Source organism: Poromitra crassiceps (genome assembly GCF_964638095.1).
Source record: "Poromitra crassiceps genome assembly, chromosome: 2".
Lineage (NCBI taxonomy): Eukaryota > Metazoa > Chordata > Actinopteri > Beryciformes > Melamphaidae > Poromitra > Poromitra crassiceps.
Window position 1 is genome coordinate 102,819,746 of NC_139624.1, and position 18,535 is coordinate 102,838,280.

At 44.4% G+C, this 18,535-nt stretch overlaps 1 protein-coding gene across 2 annotated transcripts in view; it reads left to right on the forward strand.

The window, feature by feature from the left end:
• Window positions 1-18,535, forward strand: part of LOC310795363 (integrin beta-1-like) — a 56,999-nt gene that overhangs the window by 15,428 nt on the left and 23,036 nt on the right. For both annotated transcript variants that reach the window (XM_083657397.1, XM_083657398.1), the window contains exons 2-3: window positions 14,379-14,445; window positions 14,889-14,974. In XM_083657397.1, coding sequence (XP_083513523.1) covers window positions 14,379-14,445; window positions 14,889-14,974 — 153 coding nt within the window. The remainder of the gene's footprint in view (window positions 1-14,378; window positions 14,446-14,888; window positions 14,975-18,535) is intronic.

The following is an 18,535-nucleotide window of genomic DNA, read 5'->3' on the forward strand; positions in this document are numbered from 1 at the left end:
TTCAGGCCCCCGGCGGGCTTCAAGCGGCAGACATGTCTGCTTGCCATCAGGCAGCATGCTACAGGCTTCATCCTGTGTGACGGGGTTGAGCTTCCTGTGTTCCGGCAAAGAAAGGGCAGACTCAGCAAACACAGGGAGACCAGGGGGGGCTTAGTGTACGCCAGCCCCCAGCTCCACAGCCTGAGCCCTGGGCGAATGCCGTCACAGACAGGATCCCCCAACCAGGCTGCGTTTCAGCCGGCTGAGCACTGCTGAGAAATTGGATGCACCCGGCCTTAGTCTGGGTCTGCTTTGAGAGGATGACATAAACGCTAAAGCAGATGCCTCAGTCAGTGCAGCCTCAAGTTCAAGCTCAAGTCAAATGTTCCTCCTATTTCTAGAACGGGTTATGTGGGTAGGGTAGAACATCGGAAATATCACCACTTGTTAAAAGTGTAGGTTTATCTGCTGTATCTACTAGCTTGTGGCACCTTGTGAAACCAATGTAATGCTTTTGTGCCCCACAGAAGCTCCTGTGGGTGGACTTGTGGAGTGAGTGCAGAGACCAGGTGGAGAGGACGAGATAGAAATAGCTTGTTAGCACTGCACAGCTATATTCAACAGTGAGTTGGAGTCGTGAATAGTGATGTGGACTTGGCCTTCCTCCAGAGGTTTTGCCTCAATTGTCTGTGCCGAACCGCTCAAACAGTGAGGGCGGACAAGCTGCGACAATATGCCAACCCTATTCAAAGCAAATTTATTTTAGGCGTTGAAAAGATTCGAAAAATGCTAAAGTGTTATTGATTTTCTGTCTGAAGCACTGCAGTTACCTGAAGTTCCTTTCAAGGCAATATTCCAGCAGAAGTGTATTTTTAGCTGCTGCCACACATGTGGGGAATGCTAGCTGGGAGCCACCCTGTGTGGCTAAGTGTTTAGCTGCTGCCACACATGTGGGGAATGCTGGCTATGAGCCACCCTGTGTGGCTAAGTGTTTTGTGAACTGCCTTTCCACAGGCTGCCCTGTTACTATCATGTTATATATAGAAAAATAATGATCATTATAGTTCCAGTCCTGGTCCTGTTCTGATTGGCTGAGATACATGATTTGCTGAAAATACCCAATTCATTTACACATGTAAAACCGGCTTTTAAATATAATGCTGAAAATCACCACTCAATGTCAATGTACTGTGCCAAGTAGGCAGCAAGCAATTGGTTCAGGCAGCTACTGTTCAAGTGCAATATCCTATTACTTGGCCAAAGAATCCATTTAACTAATTATAATTGTTTAATAATTACCTATTTAAAATATAGGTTTTACTGAATATTTGCATTCTTTCTTTTTTAACACAACCAATCTATCAAATCAGTATGCCAGTTGATGCAGTGCTTCATAGTGGTTAAAGTTCCGCTATAGACATACATATAGCTAAACTGCTAAGCTAAGCTACGTTAACAACATTCCTTCAATATCTTGGGTAAATCATTTTCCATTATTTTAGAGCACCTTCCAAAAACAATTACATGTCTGTCTGCTTTTTGTGTGTGTTCTTATATGACAAAAGCAATATTATAGATTATATACTATAATATTACTTTCTAATAATTAGAATTTGAAAGGTCATAAGCTACATAGCAATTTGGTGGTTTGAATGGTCTGAAAATGACAGAACATTGACCTTTTCTGTCTCTTCCTACTAATCTTTCCTGTATTCCGACAATAAATAGGACATTTCTCTCTCATCTTCTGTCACGTTTTGCTGTTGTTTTTGAGAAACAAATGCATGGCCAAAACCAACATGTCTTTAGACCACTAAAATGCTAACTGGCTAACTATGGCTAATGAAAGCATGTTAGATTCCTTTTTTTTCTTCACAGCGGTGGTTTTGACATGTCATAGCAGGATAAACACGGGTAATAACATGAATGATGGTTCTATTCCATGTAGGTGTTGCAGTACCAAGGCCCTGGTACTGTGCATGCTGGCTCATTGGCCCTGGTACTGTGCATGCTGGCTCATTGGCCCTGGTACTGTGCATGCTGGCTCATTGGCCCTGGTACTGTGCATGCTGGCTCATTGGCCCTGGTACTGTGCATGCTGGCTCATTGGCCCTGGTACTGTGCATGCTGGCTCATTGGCCCTGGTACTGTGCATGCTGGCTCATTGGCCCTGGTACTGTGCATGCTGGCTCATTGGCCCTGGTACTGTGCATGCTGGCTCATTGGCCCTGGTACTGTGCATGCTGGCTCATTGGCCCTGGTACTGTGCATGCTGGCTCATTGGCCCTGGTACTGTGCATGCTGGCTCATTGGCCCTGGTACTGTGCATGCTGGCTCATTGGCCCTGGTACTGTGCATGCTGCCTCATTGGCCCTGGTACTGTGCATGCTGCCTCATTGGCCCTGGTACTGTGCATGCTGGCTCATTGGCCCTGGTACTGTGCATGCTGGCTCATTGGCCCTGGTACTGTGCATGCTGCCTCATTGGCCCTGGTACTGTGCATGCTGGCTCATTGGCCCTGGTACTGTGCATGCTGGCTCATTGGCCCTGGTACTGTGCATGCTGCCTCATTGGCCCTGGTACTGTGCATGCTGGCTCATTGGCCCTGGTACTGTGCATGCTGGCTCATTGGCCCTGGTACTGTGCATGCTGGCTCATTGGCCCTGGTACTGTGCATGCTGGCTCTTTGGCACTGGAACAACTCAATGGATTTGAACCATCATTAGTGTTATTAGTTAGTTACACCCATTGACTGTATATATATGGACGTAGCCTAGCTTTGTTTTTTGGACCCCCATGTTGAAGCATATCCATGGTTGAAGTGGTCTGTCATGTCACCGTCTTGAGGTTCTTGCGTAGCTCACGGGAGACAGCAAATTCTGCCTGCGTACAGTACAGTTGTTATGAAAGGTGAAATGGAAATAGCTATATCCACCTTATTTTTGAATGCCCCGCTGTAAAAAATAATTATGGGTACAAGGTCCGGTTTAAGTGACCTGATTGTTGCAGCTTGCCATTTCCTAAAACGGTTGATTTGAAAACTCTGCAGGCAAGATGGCCGCCTATACTCCCTTCTTTACCCTGGCAGAATTCCTCCCCCATAAACTAACATAACATGTAACATGTAACTGACATGTAACTGTTTAGTTAAACTCGCATTCCAGGAATATTGTATTTACTGCGCTGCTCCAAAGATAACGTAGTTGGCTCGAGCCTGTTTCGTCTTGGAACCCACTCGCTTTGCGCCAGAACACAATCGATTTGGGGGTGGAACACGGCAGGATTGGCCAACACCAACGGCAGTGCCCAGAACTGTCAAATCAAATCATCGATAGAGACGCTATGGCCCGCCTCCCAGTATTTTCAGTGTATCAGAGTTAGATAGAGAACGTGACAAATATAGCCACGTTATGGTTATAAACAACAAACTAACGCTGGTGATCCGTATGGAAACAGTGTTACTCGAAATGGTTAAAAGTTATATCAATTTGGTCATTCAGTGGCGTTTTACTGGTGCCGCGTCTATGTGCCGACAGGCCGCAGTGCCGACAGGTCGCAATGCCGATAGCCCACAAGCAGAACCAGCTGAGCGAGGCGGCGTGCAGCGTGTCGGTGGAGCTAACCTCTCCCAGCCCCCACGCCAAACCTAACCTCCCCCCATGCCTAAATCTAACCTCCCCCAGACCCTAACCCAAAACCTAACCTCTCCCACCCCCACGCCTAAACCTAAGGTCGGCATTGCGGGTGGTCGGCATAGCGGGTGGACACCGTTTTACTGCCATGTAACATAGCTAGCTAGCCGCTAACATTAGCCACAGTAGGCGATTACACATGATGCACTGCGCTCTTAAAGGGATATTTATCGACGAGATTTTTGCCAAGCTGGACCTGATTAGTGATTTGCTCCGTTCGTTCGCCCAGACGGGTGTGAAGCTGTCAGCAACAAGGCTGGGAGGATCACACCGGAAGAAAAACCCATAGGCATCATGGCCGCTAGAAATAAGGTGGATAGGTCAAAACTGTGTTTTGGTCTATTCTGTAAACATGCTTAATCACTGTTACAAATTGGGGCATATTAACATGGGGGGAATGGGAACGACTCCCTTTTGGTTCCACCCTCAAGTGGCCATTTGAGGAACTACAGCTTTCAGGATCACTTTCGCAGCTTCCTCTGTAAAACCCTGAGCTAGACCACTGGTTACACCTGTGTTTACCCTGCTATGACAGGTCAAAATGGTTGCTGTGAAAAAGGTCTATATTGACTGGATGAAAAAGACAAATTATACAGAAAGTTACCATGTGGTTAGCTTGTTAGCTATCGTTATTACAACTCTGTTAGCATTTTGTGACCCTATGTGACGTTAAAACAGAATACAAAAATAGAAACCACATGTCAATGACACCTTACATCATGTTATATTTAATTGAAAGTCAAAATAGCCTAAGTGATGACGAGTCAGGAGTGACGGAAAGTAGACTCCTTAACATTATTGGCAATGATCTCTAAATACCTTTTTCCACGGTGCTTTCTATGTGAATACCATAATAAGCTGTTTTCCCCCAACAATATTTTATTTTCCAGTTTTTGTGAATACCATGCTGTTTTGTTGAGAAACATCCATAAAGTGCAAATGCTCATGTAATATGGAAACTATGATGGAAATTCTAGTGATTTTTTTGCCCACATCCCTATCAATTACTGTGTCGTGGGATAGACTAGTGTTTCTGTGGAAAGATCACATTAGAAATAACAGCACATCGGACCCTCGGCCCATAGCAAAGTCCTGGAAACAATGAAGCAGAGAAACCAAAAAATAAAAGACATCAACATCAGTCTCATTAGTAAGATGGATGACACAAGAGGCTGTCGGGCCAAAGAGAGGACAGTGAAGTGGGATCTGTTCTCAGAGGGCAGCTTGATCCATTGCTTTTGTCTGCTGTCAGAGGGCTCTCTGGATGGGTGGGGTGCAGTGAGGGGGGAGTTAGAGACACAGACGGACACTGTTTGGTATTCTCCTTCAGTTCTGTCGGACGGCTTGTACGTCTCCCGGCCCAGACGTGATGTCCCCCCCCACTCTGGTTTGAAGGGTATGCAGAGTCAAGAGGTCACGGTTTAGCTTGGCTGCCGATGGAGGGATGAAGTGAGCAATTGTGTGGGTGGTATGGAGAGGGAGGGAGAACAAGGGAGAGGAAGGGAGGATGGGAGTAGGAAGAAGCCAAAGATATGCCACAGACACAGTCCCAAAGACATCTTAATGTTTAAAGTGGTATCATCTAAATCCAATGCCTTAGAAGGAAAATGGAATAGAGTTCAAGATAATGTTGTAAGTCTAAAATTCAGTTGTAATGGTCTGAAAATGTGGTTTATTGCTCTATTTCTCAATTTTTTTTATTTTGCCAAACTGGACTTGTCATTCTAATTGCTATTAAAAATATTCAATTGAACTTGAAGAAGAGGGAGAGAAGAGACAGACAGACAGACAGACAGGCAGACGGCCAGGCAGGCAGACAGGCAGACAGACAGACAGGCAGACAAACAGACAGACAGACAGACAGGCAGGCAGACAAACAGACAGGCAGACAGGCAGACAGACAGACAGACAGACAGACAGACAGACAGACATACATGCAGACCGATAGACAGACAGACAGGCAGACGGACAGGCAGACAGACAGACAGACAGACAGACAGACAGGCAGACAGACAGACAGACAGACAGACAGACAGACAGAGAGGCAGGCAGACAGACAGACACACAGACAGACAGATAGACAGACAGGCAGACAGACAGACAGACAGGCAGACAGACAGACAGACAGACAGACAGACAGACAGACAGACAGACAGACAGACAGACAGACCCAAATAGATGAGGGGGGATGAGAGAGAATAACGGGCTAACTGAGTAGTAGAGGCTATAGGAAAGTCTTAAAGATCTTTCCTTTAGGACTTGAGGCAGAGCCCCTTTCCCCTCCGAGCAGGGAACTGTGCACCGCCCTTTCCTGTTTTTCCTTCTTTTCCATTCCTCCTTTTCACGGCCGGAGAAGAACAGTAATCCTGAGGGAAGTCCAGGGCTCGGCTCTGAGCTGCTCTGTGTTTCTGCAGTGTTGTCTGTTTCTCTCCCTCCCTCACTCTGCCCATCTCCACTGTCTGCTGCCTGTGGACCTTCTCATGATTCATCATGGTATTACTGGCTGCCAGCAGTTTAGTGCTGCCAAGTGCTTGCAGACGTAGCTACTTTGAAAGGAAAGTAAATCCACTTATTCATGACAGGGATCTGTGACTGAGATGCACAGATAAGCTGGCTTTTCTGTGTGCTTTACACATTGTGGCCCAGGGACCGGCCAGGAGTCCTTGGGGGGGTCCCCATTAAAATGAGGAATAGTTTTATTTCACCATAATTTCATTTATTAGAACTCCAGTTAGGGAATGTATAAGAATATCTATCCTATCTACTAGCGATGGGATGAAAATGTGACAATACACATCATGGGGCAGAACGATCTGATCAAGATGTGGGTCCGTAGCCTGTACTACACCTACACCGCATCATTCTCCCCTTTCATCCTTTTCAGCGGACAGAATCATCATGAGAAAATGGGGGAGGGAGGGCCGGTGGTGAGAAACGGGGGTGTTACCACAACCGGTCCAAATCCAGCATGACTGCATCATGGTTGTCCTGGCTCGCCTTTCCCCAAAGTGCAGTATAACAGTGTTCCCGGTCCCACTTGACTATGCCGGTCCCACTTGACTATCCTGGTCCGGGAGCGTTCAGTCCCTCAGGAATGCCTGAGAGGCTCGGCCCGTTTTAGTCACGCACCACAGTGTCTGCCATGCATCACCTTCTCCTGCCAGCAGGGACAGCTTCGCAAGAGCCGATAAAACACCGGCGCCGTGGTTAGTCACAGTCACAGCTCAGGTGTGTGCGACACATGGATAAGCACGGATAAAGAACATGCCAGTGTTTTGTGTGTCGTGTCGATGTGAGAGTGAGGCAGAGAGACAGAGACTCCGTGCAGGCCACATGAAGAGAGTGGGAGTGTGTTATTCTCTGTTCTCTCACCAAGGTGATGCTCGCTAAATAAAGTCCTTTTCTGTCAGAGATAGATTCAAGATTCAAGATTCAAGATTTTTATTGTCACTCCATGGTACAAGTATCACGTGTGAAATTCTTGTGCTGTGGACTCCGTTTACAACATAGTACAAATAACAGGGCATATGAGTGCAAAAACAACAAGAGACACAACAAGCAATAAGGCAGTATAGTGATAAGACAAGTCAGAGACAGTGGCATATTCACTGCACATAGGTGCACATGTCCTGTGCATACTTTAGCCGTGCTTAAACATTTTAAATTCGGCGTATTTGACATATAGGTGCAAATAGCATATTTCTTATTAAACATACAATTAAACTCTGCGTTTTAAATTCGGCGTATTTGACATACGGGTGCAAATAGCATATTCCTTATTAAACATACAATTAAACGTTAGACATACGTAATGGTAGCAGCTACAGTACGGTACAGTACGGCTACTACACTATTTGTGTATGTTAAGGAGTCTCGTTACCAGCAGGAGATACGCCAGCTCTGTCTCACTGCCTGGAATTTTCCTTTATTTTCAATCTGTCCCATGGGCAGAAATACTTTTGAGCATTGTGGTTGTTTTGCCAAATTCCCTTAATAGTCCCCATCCCTCCCTCCCACGCATTAGCACTGTTATTCACGTCTGTCCCACAACATATATGCATTAGCACTGTTATTCACGTCTGTGACTGTCCCACAACATATATGCATTAGCACTGTTATTCATGTCTGTCCCACAACATATATGCATTAGCACTGTTATTCATGTCTGTCCCACAACATATATGCATTAGCACTGTTATTCATGTCTGTCCCACAACATATATGCATTAGCACTGTTATTCATGCCTGTCCCACAACATATATGCATTAGCACTGTTATTCATGTCTGTCCCACAACATATATGCATTAGCACTGTTATTCATGTCTGTCCCACAACATATATGCATTAGCACTGTTATTCACGTCTGTCCCACAACATATATGCATTAGCACTGTTATTCATGTCTGTCCCACAACATATATGCATTAGCACTGTTATTCATGTCTGTCCCACAACATATATGCATTAGCACTGTTATTCATGTCTGTCCCACAACATATATGCATTAGCACTGTTATTCACGTCTGTCCCACAACATATATGCATTAGCACTGTTATTCACGTCTGTGACTGTCCCACACCATATATGCATTAGCACTGTTATTCATGTCTGTCCCACACCATATATGCATTAGCACTGTTATTCATGTCTGTCCCACAACATATATGCATTAGCACTGTTATTCATGTCTGTCCCACAACATATATGCATTAGCACTGTTATTCACGTCTGTCCCACAACATATATGCATTAGCACTGTTATTCATGTCTGTCCCACAACATATATGCATTAGCACTGTTATTCATGTCTGTCCCACAACATATATGCATTAGCACTGTTATTCATGTCTGTCCCACAACATATATGCATTAGCACTGTTATTCATGTCTGTCCCACAACATATATGCATTAGCACTGTTATTCACGTCTGTCCCACAACATATATGCATTAGCACTGTTATTCACATCTGTCCCACAACATATATGCATTAGCACTGTTATTCATGTCTGTCCCACAACATATATGCATTAGCACTGTTATTCACGTCTGTCCCACAACATATATGCATTAGCACTGTTATTCACGTCTGTCCCACAACATATATGCATTAGCACTGTTATTCATGTCTGTCCCACAACATATATGCATTAGCACTGTTATTCATGTCTGTCCCACAACATATATGCATTAGCACTGTTATTCACGTCTGTCCCACAACATATATGCATTAGCACTGTTATTCACATCTGTCCCACAACATATATGCATTAGCACTGTTATTCACGTCTGTCCCACAACATATATGCATTAGCACTGTTATTCACGTCTGTCCCACAACATATATGCATTAGCACTGTTATTCATGTCTGTCCCACAACATATATGCATTAGCACTGTTATTCATGTCTGTCCCACAACATATATGCATTAGCACTGTTATTCATGTTTGTCCCACAACATATATGCATTAGCACTGTTATTCACGTCTGTCCCACAACATATATGCATTAGCACTGTTATTCACGTCTGTCCCACAACATATATGCATTAGCACTGTTATTCACATCTGTCCCACAACATATATGCATTAGCACTGTTATTCACGTCTGTCCCACAACATATATGCATTAGCACTGTTATTCACATCTGTCCCACAACATATATGCATTAGCACTGTTATTCATGTCTGTCCCACAACATATATGCATTAGCACTGTTATTCACGTCTGTCCCACAACATATATGCATTAGCACTGTTATTCACATCTGTCCCACAACATATATGCATTAGCACTGTTATTCACGTCTGTCCCACAACATATATGCATTAGCACTGTTATTCATGTCTGTCCCACAACATATATGCATTAGCACTGTTATTCATGTCTGTCCCACAACATATATGCATTAGCACTGTTATTCACGTCTGTCCCACCACATATATGCATTAGCACTGTTATTCATGTCTGTCCCACAACATATATGCATTAGCACTGTTATTCACGTCTGTCCCACAACATATATGCATTAGCACTGTTATTCACATCTGTCCCACAACATATATGCATTAGCACTGTTATTCACGTCTGTCCCACAACATATATGCATTAGCACTGTTATTCACGTCTGTCCCACAACATATATGCATTAGCACTGTTATTCATGTCTGTCCCACAACATATATGCATTAGCACTGTTATACATGTCTGTCCCACAACAAATATGCATTAGCACTGTTATTCATGTCTGTCCCACAACATATATGCATTAGCACTGTTATTCACGTCTGTCCCACAACATATATGCATTAGCACTGTTATTCACGTCTGTCCCACAACATATATGCATTAGCACTGTTATTCATGTTTGTCCCACAACATATATGCATTAGCACTGTTATTCATGTCTGTCCCACAACATATATGCATTAGCACTGTTATTCATGTCTGTCCCACAACATATATGCATTAGCACTGTTATTCACGTCTGTCCCACAACATATATGCATTAGCACTGTTATTCATGTCTGTCCCACAACATATATGCATTAGCACTGTTATTCATGTCTGTCCCACAACATATATGCATTAGCACTGTTATTCATGTCTGTCCCACAACATATATGCATTAGCACTGTTATTCACGTCTGTCCCACAACATATATGCATTAGCACTGTTATTCATGTCTGTCCCACAACATATATGCATTAGCACTGTTATTCATGTCTGTCCCACAACATATATGCATTAGCACTGTTATTCACGTCTGTCCCACAACATATATGCATTAGCACTGTTATTCATGTCTGTCCCACAACATATATGCATTAGCACTGTTATTCATGTCTGTCCCACAACATATATGCATTAGCACTGTTATTCATGTCTGTCCCACAACATATATGACCGCCACAATATTCAAGCTGCTTGCTTACAAAGCCTTGCTTATTGGGGCATGCACTTTTAAAACCCAGCAGATCAAACTAACCATGCATCATTCTTAGTGGTTTTCAATGATGTACTTGGCATTGTCGTGCTTGAGCAAATATGGTGTCTGTCTGAGCATCATGGTTGCTGGGGCTTTCACATCAAGATGTGCAGATTGATGCTGCTTTTGTGTGCTGTCGGAAATATTGTATTTTCTGCAAAGTCTGGATTTCATTTACCTTATCTGAACCCTGAGCTTTTCAGGAGCACTTGAAGGCAGCATTAGCTCCTGCTCCTTGCCCTTTCCTGGCCTGCTCTCAGCAGGCGCTCTGCTCTATATTTTACTGACGTTTTTTAGAGCATTCCACTCTGCAGCTGCTAAGCTTCACGGGATAGAAGAGGCCATGGTTGTTTTTCTAACTTGACACCTCGCTGGCGTTTTATACACGTAGTTTGCATTTGAATGATTCCCTGGAACTTTGCGCTGGAGTCCAAACCCCAGCAAGAATGCTAAGGAAATAACTGCGTTTGTGGTTTTGCTGTAAGAGGAATGTGAATATATTTTCCTTGCCCTTCAGCTCAGTGTTCATGTGTCTACTTCAACAATAGAAGAAATCACAGCACCACCTCTCACAATAACTAACGCCATTGCAGCTTGCTCAATAGTTGACCACTTTGCTCTATTTGAAGTGTTCACCTAGCGATTCCGTGCTTGTATTCTCGTCCACTGGATGAAGAACGGCAGCGCATTGCCTTAAGCATGTCCAACAGAGAGCGTGCCCTCGCTGTGAAGGTGACAGAGTGGTCTAAACTGTAAGCAGGGACACACAGCAGAGAAGAGGTTCCAGCCATCTGATCTGATGTGGGGGGCTGCAGACTGGCTGTCTCCCCCGCTGGGTCTATATAAATGGACACAGACACTCATGCGAACACACAGGCACTCAGGAATGCTTCACTCAACACCGTGCGCGCTCAACGTCAGAGCTTCCTTTACCACACTGTTAAGGGAATGTCCTCTTTTAATGTAGCCGCTATGAATAGCCAGCAACAACAGCCAATGGCCTAGTAGCAAGGTTATAAAAGGAAAATTTTTTGTCCTGTTGTATTCCGTTTATGTCTTTCAGTTGGAGAGTTCCTCACTGAGTGGGGTTATCGCCGCTATCTAGCCTTAATCTGAAGCACATGCGTTGATGTGCAGCGTGGTAGACATTAGCTACTGTGTGGCCATACTCTTTCAAATGATTTGTAGTCAGGCAGGAAATTGGTGGTACATTCCACATGTTAATTAGATTTTGGTGCTGGCCAGGCCACCATACAACTTAAGGCCAGTCCATGCCTCTGTCTCTAGAAGCGTTGCCAGCACGCATTTATTATAACTGCTTATGAGAGGTGGTGAGGATCCCCAAAGCATGTCAACGCTAACTCAATCTTTTGAGATGGTGGCAGCAATGTAGAACTTATAATGGTAATGAGGATCAGTGACAGAGCCATTCCTTCACTAAGTACACAGCGTAAATATATCCTTTGCTCTGTTCTCATGAGTGAGTGCATCAGGCACACTATTTATTGACAATAAAGCTATTAGTGCAAACTCAAGCCAGTCATCTCTGTCCTCTTTGTTGCAGGCGCTTCACTAATGGACCGTTTAGCCCAGAGAAAGACCATTCAGTCCCCCTGGCATTAGAAAGTCATGAGCTTTGCATTACAAATAGGAGACGATTCATTGATATGGCTGATAGGGCCTACACACACACACACACACACACACACACAGACAAACTGACCACAGGGCCTACACAGACAAACTGACCACAGGGCCTACACACACACACAGACAAACTGACCACAGGGCCTACACACAGACAAACTGACCACAGGGCCTACACACACACACACACAGACAAACTGACCACAGGGCCTACACACACACACACACACACACAGACAAGCTGACCACAGGGCCTACACACACAGACAAACTGACCACAGGGCCTACACACACAGACAAACTGACCACAGGGCCTACACACACACACAGACAAACTGACCACAGGGCCTACACACACAGACAAACTGACCACAGGGCCTACACACACACACACAGACAAACTGACCACAGGGCCTACACACACACACACACACACACACACACACACACACACACACACACACACACACACACACACACACACACACACACACACACACACACACAGACAAACTGACCACAGGGCCTACACACACAGACAAGCTGACCACAGGGCCTACACACACAGACAAACTGACCACAGGGCCTACACACACAGACAAGCTGACCACAGGGCCTACACACACACACAGACAAACTGACCACAGGGCCTACACACACAGACAAACTGACCACAGGGCCTACACACACACAGACAAACTGACCACAGGGCCTACACACACAGACAAGCTGACCACAGGGCCTACACACACAGACAAACTGACCACAGGGCCTACACACACAGACAAGCTGACCACAGGGCCTACACACACAGACAAACTGACCACAGGGCCTACACACACAGACAAACTGACCACAGGGCCTACACACACACAGACAAACTGACCACAGGGCCTACACACACAGACAAACTGACCACAGGGCCTACACACACAGACAAACTGACCACAGGGCCTACACACACAGACAAACTGACCACAGGGCCTACACACACAGACAAACTGACCACAGGGCCTACACACACAGACAAGCTGACCACAGGGCCTACACACACAGACAAACTGACCACAGGGCCTACACACACAGACAAGCTGACCACAGGGCCTACACACACAGACAAACTGACCACAGGGCCTACACACACAGACAAACTGACCACAGGGCCTACACACACACAGACAAACTGACCACAGGGCCTACACACACAGACAAACTGACCACAGGGCCTACACACACAGACAAGCTGACCACAGGGCCTACACACACAGACAAACTGACCACAGGGCCTACACACACAGACAAACTGACCACAGGGCCTACACACACACACACACACACACAGACAAACTGACCACAGGGCCTACACACACACAGACAAACTGACCACAGGGCCTACACACACACACACACAGACAAACTGACCACAGGGCCTACACACACAGACACAGACAAGGGATCAATGGACATGACTGGAGAGGGGTCGACTCTAGGGAGACGAGGCTATTTACAGTAAGAGGAATGGGTGGCAGGGAAAAGGAGGCTGCACCAAGCAAGGGCTAGTGTGTGTGTGTGTGTGTGTGTGTGTGTGTGTGTGTGTGTGTGTGTGTGTGTGTGTGTGTGTGTGTGTGTGTGTGTGTGTGTGTGTGTGTGTGTGTGTGTGTGTGTGTGTGTGTGTGTGTGTGTGTGTGTGTGTGTGTGTGTGTGTGTGTGTGTGTGTGTGTGTGTGTGTGTGTGTGTGTGTGTGTGTGTGTGTCTGTGTGTGTGTGTGTGCGTGCGTGTGAATAGTTCCATTGAATTAGCTCCCTGTTACCCTATGGCCGATTGAGAATAGGAAAGCCCCTGCCGCTGGATAGTTTATTACCTCCAATTAGAACTAGGCCATTTACAGATGCAATCCATCATCTCTTTAGAGACCCTCTCTAGCTCCCGGGACCCGTTTGTCCGAGATATTATGAATCCTACGATTCAGGCCCGCCAAGCGCCCCAGCTATTATTGCTAACAAAGACATCTTCACAGATGACATATTGCTTTTCAGATCAACAGTGGCTCTTTTTGTGTGCTTTCAGATGGACCTCAAGCTGCTCTTGATATCTACGTTGTTAGGAGTCTTTTGTTACAGCCGCGCTCAGAAAGGTAAGATCTCCCTGTCAGATCTCATCTCCTACCTACCTCTTGTTAAACAAGGTCAGCTTACATATAGAAGCAACATCAGTACAGTACTCCGTCCACTGACCGCGCAGAACATGATGTAATTGCATTGATGGCAGCTCGCATCGTAAGCGTACAATCCAGAAGGATGACAGTGTCTAGAGGACAGGCAGGGTTCTTTCGCCTAATGATGTCATTAACCAGAAGTGGAGCTCCGCCTTAGTTATCATTATGGAGCATAGCGCATAATGGAAAGGATGGAGTATTCTGCCTCTGTCTCCAATTACCGTGGAGCCACACGATGTTCCAGATCATCTGATGTGTAAACACGGGGGGCTTAACGGGCTGCTTACTTTGCAGGGACTTTGCTGTGCCGATGCTCTGCTCTGTCTGACTCTGGGCCTCCTCTTCTCTTTGTTTTCCACCAGAGGGCAACGAGTGCAGTGATGCCAACGCCAAGTACTGTGGGATGTGCATCCAGGCTGGAGCCAAATGTGGCTGGTGCACAGACCCAGTATGTGGATCCAAGCAGTCAGCTACAATCATTACTGACAATTACAGTATCATACCATTTGTGGTGCATTGAGTAGGCCTACACTTAAACATCACATTACAGTGAAAACATAGTGAGAGCTTGGCTAAGTGTCTAGTTTCCTGCCTACACTTAAACATCACATTACAGTGAAAACACAGTGAGAGCTTGGCTAAGTGTCTAGTTTCCTGCCTACACTTAAACATCACATTACAGTGAAAACACAGTGAGAGCTTGGCTAAGTGTCTAGTTTCCTGCCTACATTTAAACATCACATTACAGTGAAAACACAGTGAGAGCTTGGCTAAGTGTCTAGTTTCCTGCCTACATTTAAACATCACATTACAGTGAAAACATAGTGAGAGCTTGGCTAAGTGTCTAGTTTCCTGCCTACATTTAAACATCACATTACAGTGAAAACACAGTGAGAGCTTGGCTAAGTGTCTAGTTTCCTGCCTACATTTAAACATCACATTACAGTGAAAACACAGTGAGAGCTTGGCTAAGTGTCTAGTTTCCTGCCTACACTTAAACATCACATTACAGTGAAAACACAGTGAGAGCTTGGCTAAGCGTCTAGTTTCCTGCCTACACTTAAACATCACATTACAGTGAAAACACAGTGAGAGCTTGGCTAAGTGTCTAGTTTCCTGCCTACATTTAAACATCACATTACAGTGAAAACATAGTGAGAGCTTGGCTAAGTGTCTAGTTTCCTGCCTACATTTAAACATCACATTACAGTGAAAACACAGTGAGAGCTTGGCTAAGTGTCTAGTTTCCTGCCTACACTTAAACATCACATTACAGTGAAAACACAGTGAGAGCTTGGCTAAGCGTCTAGTTTCCTGCCTACACTTAAACATCACATTACAGTGAAAACACAGTGAGAGCTTGGCTAAGTGTCTAGTTTCCTGCCTACATTTAAACATCACATTACAGTGAAAACATAGTGAGAGCTTGGCTAAGTGTCTAGTTTCCTGCCTACATTTAAACATCACATTACAGTGAAAACACAGTGAGAGCTTGGCTAAGCGTCTAGTTTCCTGCCTACACTTAAACATCACATTACAGTGAAAACACAGTGAGAGCTTGGCTAAGTGTCTAGTTTCCTGCCTACATTTAAACATCACATTACAGTGAAAACACAGTGAGAGCTTGGCTAAGTGTCTAGTTTCCTGCCTACATTTAAACATCACATTACAGTGAAAACACAGTGAGAGCTTGGCTAAGTGTCTAGTTTCCTGCCTACACTTAAACATCACATTACAGTGAAAACACAGTGAGAGCTTGGCTAAGCGTCTAGTTTCCTGCCTACACTTAAACATCACATTACAGTGAAAACACAGTGAGAGCTTGGCTAAGTGTCTAGTTTCCTGCCTACATTTAAACATCACATTACAGTGAAAACACAGTGAGAGCTTGGCTAAGTGTCTAGTTTCCTGCCTACACTTAAACATCACATTACAGTGAAAACACAGTGAGAGCTTGGCTAAGTGTCTAGTTTCCTGCCTACATTTAAACATCACATTACAGTGAAAACATAGTGAGAGCTTGGCTAAGTGTCTAGTTTCCTGCCTACATTTAAACATCACATTACAGTGAAAACACAGTGAGAGCTTGGCTAAGTGTCTAGTTTCCTGTCTACATTTAAACATCACATTACAGTGAAAACACAGTGAGAGCTTGGCTAAGTGTCTAGTTTCCTGCCTACATTTAAACATCACATTACAGTGAAAACATAGTGAGAGCTTGGCTAAGTGTCTAGTTTCCTGCCTACATTTAAACATCACATTACAGTGAAAACACAGTGAGAGCTTGGCTAAGTGTCTAGTTTCCTGCCTACATTTAAACATCACATTACAGTGAAAACACAGTGAGAGCTTGGCTAAGTGTCTAGTTTCCTGCCTACACTTAAACATCACATTACAGTGAAAACACAGTGAGAGCTTGGCTAAGCGTCTAGTTTCCTGCCTACACTTAAACATCACATTACAGTGAAAACACAGTGAGAGCTTGGCTAAGTGTCTAGTTTCCTGCCTACATTTAAACATCACATTACAGTGAAAACATAGTGAGAGCTTGGCTAAGTGTCTAGTTTCCTGCCTACATTTAAACATCACATTACAGTGAAAACACAGTGAGAGCTTGGCTAAGTGTCTAGTTTCCTGCCTACACTTAAACATCACATTACAGTGAAAACACAGTGAGAGCTTGGCTAAGTGTCTAGTTTCCTGCCTACATTTAAACATCACATTACAGTGAAAACATAGTGAGAGCTTGGCTAAGTGTCTAGTTTCCTGCCTACACTTAAACATCACATTACAGTGAAAACATAGTGAGAGCTTGGCTAAGTGTCTAGTTTCCTGCCTACACTTAAACATCACATTACAGTGAAAACACAGTGAGAGCTTGGCTAAGTGTCTAGTTTCCTGCCTACATTTAAACATCACATTACAGTGAAAACACAGTGAGAGCTTGGCTAAGTGTCTAGTTTCCTGCCTACATTTAAACATCACATTACAGTGAAAACATAGTGAGAGCTTGGCTAAGTGTCTAGTTTCCTGCCTACATTTAAACATCACATTACAGTGAAAACACAGTGAGAGCTTGGCTAAGTGTCTAGTTTCCTGCCTACACTTAAACATCACATTACAGTGAAAACACAGTGAGAGCTTGGCTAAGTGTCTAGTTTCCTGCCTACACTTAAACATCACATTACAGTGAAAACACAGTGAGAGCTTGGCTAAGTGTCTAGTTTCCTGCCTACATTTAAACATCACATTACAGTGAAAACACAGTGAGAGCTTGGCTAAGTGTCTAGTTTCCTGCCTACACTTAAACATCACATTACAGTGAAAACACAGTGAGAGCTTGGCTAAGTGTCTAGTTTCCTGCCTACATTTAAACATCACATTACAGTGAAAACACAGTGAGAGCTTGGCTAAGTGTCTAGTTTCCTGCCTACATTTAAACATCACATTACAGTGAAAACACAGTGAGAGCTTGGCTAAGTGTCTAGTTTCCTGCCTACATTTAAACATCACATTACAGTGAAAACACAATGAGAGCTTGGCTAAGTGTCTAGTTTCCTGCCTACATTTAAACATCACATTACAGTGAAAACACAGTGAGAGCTTGGCTAAGTGTCTAGTTTCCTGCCTACATTTAAACATCACATTACAGTGAAAACACAGTGAGAGCTTGGCTAAGTGTCTAGTTTCCTGCCTACATTTAAACATCACATTACAGTGAAAACACAGTGAGAGCTTGGCTAAGTGTCTAGTTTCCTGCCTACATTTAAACATCACATTACAGTGAAAACACAGTGAGAGCTTGGCTAAGTGTCTAGTTTCCTGCCTACATTTAAACATCACATTACAGTGAAAACACAGTGAGAGCTTGGCTAAGTGTCTAGTTTCCTGCCTACATTTAAACATCACATTACAGTGAAAACACAGTGAGAGCTTGGCTAAGTGTCTAGTTTCCTGCCTACATTTAAACATCACATTACAGTGAAAACACAGTGAGAGCTTGGCTAAG